General features: G+C 39.2%; 1 protein-coding gene across 1 annotated transcript in view; it reads right to left on the bottom strand.

Moving 5' to 3' along the window:
• The window catches only part of DENND2C (DENN domain containing 2C), a 50,409-nt gene that overhangs the window by 4,820 nt on the left and 39,156 nt on the right, over positions 1-6,433 (bottom strand). The window contains exons 16-17 of the mRNA XM_023547492.2: positions 804-1,040; positions 464-550 (exon numbers count right to left, since the gene is read on the bottom strand). Coding sequence (XP_023403260.2) covers positions 464-550; positions 804-1,040 — 324 coding nt within the window. The remainder of the gene's footprint in view (positions 1-463; positions 551-803; positions 1,041-6,433) is intronic.

Here is a 6,433-nt window from a genome sequence, read left to right as displayed (position 1 = left end):
ATTCTATGAACTAAACCAGGTGTTTTTAATCTGGAGTCCATGGATGGACTTCACGGACTCCATGAACTCCCTAAAATTACATGCAAAAATTGTTTATATGCTGTAAGTGTATTTTTCTGGGAGGAAGGTCCACATTAAAAAAAAAAATTCTCTAAGGGATTTAACCTAGGAAAGATTAGTAATCATGATATGCAAACTCTTATGTCATGAGGGGCTAGTTCAGGGTGCTTCATCTGAGGAGAACAGCCCCATGGACCACTCTGATAGGGGATCCTAACCTCTGAGAAAGGGATGTCTTTTTCTGCAAAACACTTTGGGATGACAGTCATGGTCTCCAGTCAGCCTACCTGAGATTATCAATATTCAGATATATCCCTGACCTGACTATAAAGCCTTAGTGACTGAGGCATGCTTTTCTTGTTTTTTAGCCACATTTATCCAAGAGGAAAGTACAGCAACTCACCAAGACTCCGCAAAATTCTGTTCACCCCACTTGGTTCAGACTCAGGAATTGTTTCCAAATACTGAAGGGCCCGGACCTCAAACAAACCTATGAGGAAAACTCATGTTGATGAAATTGCCTAACATTCAAAACTGAATGTTAATTAAATAAAACTTGATGTTCATTACCAATGTAGTATTTCCATGGGCAAAACAATATTACAAAATAAATAAGTCTCATAATAAACAACTCACTTTTTGAGCCCTTGTAGCTATTACGTTATTTTTTGTTTGTTTCTATTATTTTCAAAAGTTTCACAATTTTACTAAAGAGAGAGGGAGAACTTTCTGATGAAACTGACCTTTCACCCCACTTTTCCGAAGCTCTCGGTCCTGGATGAATCCTGCAAACATCTGAGTCTCCATGAAGAGATCCAGGAAGTGGCGGACGCTTCGGGAGGTATGGGACTTACGGAATGGCTCCCTTTGAAATACACGCTCTCCACGCTCAGTAACAGTCATGCTCAAAGAATAATGTCCCACCAGCTCTACAAAAAACTTGACAAATGCTTCCGACACCACAGAGTTGAGTGTCACATCTGCAGCAAGATGAAAAAGGGGAAAAAAAAAAACCCCTAAGTTTTGTGTATTTGGGAACACTGGCTCTGGTTTTGGAAATCATGACTAAGAAGTCATACTGAGAATCAACTTAGGGCTCCAGATTCTTAGTTCTCTCTTGCTCTCTCCATGATCTGATGAAAAGCAAATGGTTTATACCCTTGCCCTCATTTTCTTCCTACACATACTCTCATTAAATTATGCAGCCTGGCTTCCACATCTGTGATTTCACTGGAACTGCTCTTCCAAAGGCCACCAGTGAGAGCTAGCCAAATTCAATCTGCTTTTCTATTTTTATTCTCCTTTACACTCTATTGCTGCTTTGGTGCCAGTCATTCCCTCATTCCTCTTGTCTCCCACAAATTTCTGCTCTCCTGATTTCCTAGTTTTATGACCCAACATTTGTTTTTCCGTTGCTTCTTCTTCCTCTTCCTGAGATAGTCCTCAGACCACTTCTTCTCTTCAACACTCCCTTCCTTAATGAGCTAATTGGCACAGAGATAAAAGCTGGCTTTCTAGGTTGATAATTCCAAACCTTAAATTTCTAGCCCTGATATGTCACCAAAATTCCTCTTCTGTGTTTTCAGGCTGCCTATGAGCAATCATCATTTGGCTGTTCCAGTAGCACCTTATATATCAGGTCCTTTTTGGAATTTTATACAATACAAATCAGTTAGATAACACATCTAAAACAACATTTACTAGGAGGCGGAGCCAAGATAGTGGAATAGAGAGTCACTTCCCGCAAGCCCTCTTACAACAAAGACCCGAAAAAACAAGTGAAAAGTATATTTATGACAAGCTAGGAGCCCTGAGCATCAAAGGCAAGCTTAGAAAATGAACTGAGGGGTAGGGGGAGGAAGAGCTGGTTCAGAAGTGGAGAGGAGTTACCAGACCTGAATCGTGGGGAGTCCTCAGGCACCATTACAGGGAGTGGCAACGGTGGGCTGGTACTAGTGTTTGGCCGCAGTTTCCTGAGGGAGAAGCAGCCAGACACACAGCCTACTCACACCTCTGGAACCAGAGAAGAGCGGCACTCTTGGCAAAAGCTAAGTACTTGTGTATATTTTACCCACCCCTGCAAGCCGGGTTCAGTGGCTGATTTCCTGGGGCTGAGATAGACCCTGATGAGCGCATAGAGCCATCCTCCTGGCCTTGGAGAAGGAATAAATTTGTAATTGGGGGAAAAGATAATTTGCCAGCTCCACTAACCTGGGGAGCTCAGGACAGAAGTGGCTCCTGTCCAGGCATAAACGGTCCGTGGATTTTGAGTACCTTTACCCTCTGCACGGACCTGTGTGGACCTATTTCAGGAGAACAGGCCCTTGTTGGCAGACTCCAGCCATTTCAGCTGTGCAGTGGAGAGGTGGGTGTTTGATGTTTGACATTTCTTTGCCTATTAAACACGGTCCTCACCTACCCACATCAGGGGCCTAAGAACTGGTGGCTCCACCCAGGTCACCCAGCCACCCGCAACAGGGGTCCAAGGATAACTGGTAACTCCCAGTCCTTAAAACCAAAAACACTGGGTGCCCATGGTCTGTCTGTAGAACCCACACACCCGTATGCTCTAGGGAACAGGGACACACTCTCCTCAGAGACACATGGGGGACAATTCTCAGTCCCCTGCCTTGTTCAAAGTGTGACCCCCTGCTGCAACCAGATACTGGTACCTACACCAATCACCCGTGCCCCTCTAAGACTGTATGACAGAGCCTATACCACGCACTTGATGATCAGCTACCTGGACACCTGAGCTGAATTCATACAAGAAGAGTGAATGGACTCCTAGACTGATATACCTCATAACAACTCTAGCCATCTGGGGACAGAGCTCCAAAGATGAAAATAATCAAGCTGGCTCACTCAAGCAACCCATTGGGCATATCAAAACAAAACAAAGCAAGAAGCTATGACACAGTAAGCAAACATAAAATAAACTAATACAACAACTTATAGATGGCTCGGAGACAACAGTCGATATCAAATCACATAAAGAAACAGACCATGACTGCCTCAACAAGCTCTCAAAACAAAGAATCAAGGGATCCTCTAGATCAAGGTGCCTTCCTAGAATTACCAGAGGCAGAATACAAAAGATTAATATACAGAACCCTACAAGACATCAAGAAGGAAATGAGGCAATACACAGAACAAGCCAAGGAACACACAGATAAAGCAACTGAAGAAATTAAAAAGACTATTCAGGAACATAATGAAAAATTTAACAAGCTGGAAAAATCCATAGGCAGCATTCAGAAATTCAGAAGATTAACAATAAAATTACAGAGGTAGACAACTGAATAGAAAGTCAGAGGAGCAGAATTGTGAAAGTAGAAGGCAGAATTTCTAAACTTGAAGATAAAGCACTTGGTACTAATATATTTGAAGAAAAATCAGATAAAACAATTTAAAAAAATGAAGAAACCTTAAGAATCATGTGGGACTCCATCAAGAGAAATAACCTACAAGTGACTGGAGTACCAGAACAGGGAGGGATAACACAAAATACACAGAGAATTGCTGAAGATTTGTTGGCAGAAAAGTTCCCTGATATCGTGAAAGATGAGAAGACATCTATCCAAGATGCTCATCAAACTCCACGTAAGGTAGAATTTAAAAGAAAGTCACCAAGACATATTATAATCAAACTTGCCAAAACCAAAGGTAAAGAGAGAATTTTGAGAGTGGCTAGGGATAAACGAAAAGTCACCTACAAAGAAGAGTCAATAAGAATAAGCTCAGACTACTCGGCACAAACCATGCAGGCAAGAAGGCAATGGGATGACTTATAAAAAAAATTGAAGGAAAAAAAAATCCCAGCCAAGAAATCTTATATGCAGCAAAACTGTCTCAGATATGAAGGCAAAATTAGGACATTTACAGATACACAGAAGTTTAGGGAATTCGTAAAACCCAAACTAAAACTACAAGAAATATTAAAGGGAGTACTTTGGTTAGAAAATCAATAATATCAGGTATCAACCTAAGACCAGACCACTGGGCAGAGCAATCAGAAGTCAACCCAGGCACGGAAATCACAAAAATAAATGAAGATAAAAAAATGCTCAAAACAGGGAAACAGCGATGTTATTATGTAAAAGAAGACAACATTAAAACAATAAAAAGGGACTAAGAAATGTAGTCATAGATCTTCCACATGGAGAGGGTGACAAGGCAACACAAAGAAATAAAATTTAAGTTTAAATTTAGAAAAATAGGGGTAAATAATAAGGTAACCACAAAGGAGACAAACTATCCTACACATCAAAATAAAATACAAGAAAAAAATAGCAGAAACAAAACCAACAACAATGAATATGAGGAAAGGACAATATATAATCTACTCAGCACATAAAATGAAGTGAGAAAAAGAAACTGTCAACAACACACAAAGACATCAAAATGATAGCACTAAATTCATACCTATTCATAATTATGCTGAATGTAAATGGACTAAATGCACCAATAAAGAGACAGAGAGTGCCAGAATGGATTAAAAACCACGATCCATCTATATGCTGCCTACAAGAGACACACCTTAGACTTAGAGACAAAAACAAACTAAAACTGAAAGGAAGGAAAAAAATATACCAAGCAAACAACAATTAAAAAAGAGCAGGAGTGGCAATATTAATTTCTGACAAAATAGGCTTTAAAGTTAAATCCATCATAAAGCATAAGGAAGGACACTATATAATGATTAAAGGGACAATATACCAAGAAGATATAACCATATTCAATATTTATGCACCCAACGACGGGGCTGCAAGATACAGAAAACAAAACCTATCAGCACTGAAAAGTGAGATAGACACCTCCACAATAATAGTAGGAGATTTCAACACACCACTTTCAGTGAAGGACAGGACATCCAGAAAGAAAACTCAATAAAGACACAGGAGATCTAAAGGCCACAATCAATCAGCTTGACCTCACAGACATATACAGAACACTCCACCCAACAGCATCCAAGTATACTTTCTTTTCCAGCTCATATGGAACATTCTCTAGAATAGACCACATATTAGGTCGTAAAGCAGATTCTAAAACATTGAAATGTTACAAAGCATCTTCTCTGACCATAAGACCATAAAAGTGGAAATCAATAACGGTAAAAGAAATCAAACACTTGGAAACTGAACAATACCCTGCTCAAAAAAGATGGGATTATAGAAGACATTAAGGATGGAATAAAGAAATTCCAATGAGGATGAAAACACCTCCTACCAGAACCTTTGGGACACAGTGAAAGCAGTGCTCAGAGGTCAATTTATATCAATAAATGCACACATCCAAAAAGAAGAAAGGGCCAAAATCAAAGAATTATCCTTACAACTTGAACCAACAGAAAGACAGCAACAAAAGAAACCCTCAGCACCCAGCACCGGAAGAAAACAATAAAAATTAGAGCAGAACTAAATGAAATAGAAAACAGAAAAACAACTAAAAGAATTAACAAGACCAAAGGCTGGTTGTTTGAAAAAATCAACAGAATTGATACACCATTGGCCAAATTGACAAAAGAAAAACAGGAGAGGAAGCAAATAACCCAAATAAGAAATGAGATGGGTGATACTACAACAGACCCAACTGAAATTAAAAAGAATCCTCTCAGATTACTATGAAAAATTGTACTCTAACAAATTTGAAAACCTAGAAGAAATGGATGAATTCCTAGAAACACACTACCTACCTAAACTAACACAGAGGTAGAACAACTAAATAGACCTATAACAAAAGAAAAGATTGAAAAGGTAATCAAAAAACTCCCAACAAAAAAAAACGCCCTGGCCCAGATGGCTTCGCTGCAGAGTTCTACCAAACATTCAGAGAAGAGTTAACACCACTACTACTAAAGGTATTTCAGAGCATAGAAAAGGATGCAATACTCCCAAACTCATTCTATGAAGCCAGCATATCCCTGATACCAAAACTAGGTAAAGATACCACAAGAAAAGAAAATTACAGACCTATATCCCTCATGAATGTAGATGCAATAATCCTCAACAAAATTCTAGCCAATAGAATTCAACAACATATAAAAAAAATAATTCACCATGGCCTAGTGGGATTCATACCAGTTATGCAGAGATGGTTCAACATTAGAAAAACAATTAATGTAATCCATCATATAAATAAAACAAAGGTCAAGAATCACATGATTTTATCAATTGATGCAGAAAAGGCATTTGACAAAGTTCAACACCCATTCATGATAAAAACTTTCAGCAAAATAGGAACAGAAGGAAAATTCCTCAACATAAAAAAGGGCATTTTTACAAAGCCAGTAGCCAACATCATCCTAAATGGAAAGAGCCTGAAAGCATTCCCCTTGAGATTGGGAACCAGACAAGGATGCCCTTTATCAGCA

This window comes from Loxodonta africana, chromosome 3, assembly GCF_030014295.1.
Source record: "Loxodonta africana isolate mLoxAfr1 chromosome 3, mLoxAfr1.hap2, whole genome shotgun sequence".
NCBI classification, from domain to species: Eukaryota; Metazoa; Chordata; class Mammalia; order Proboscidea; family Elephantidae; genus Loxodonta; species Loxodonta africana.
Note: the sequence above shows the minus strand (reverse complement) of the source record. Positions and strands in the feature narration are given on the sequence as shown.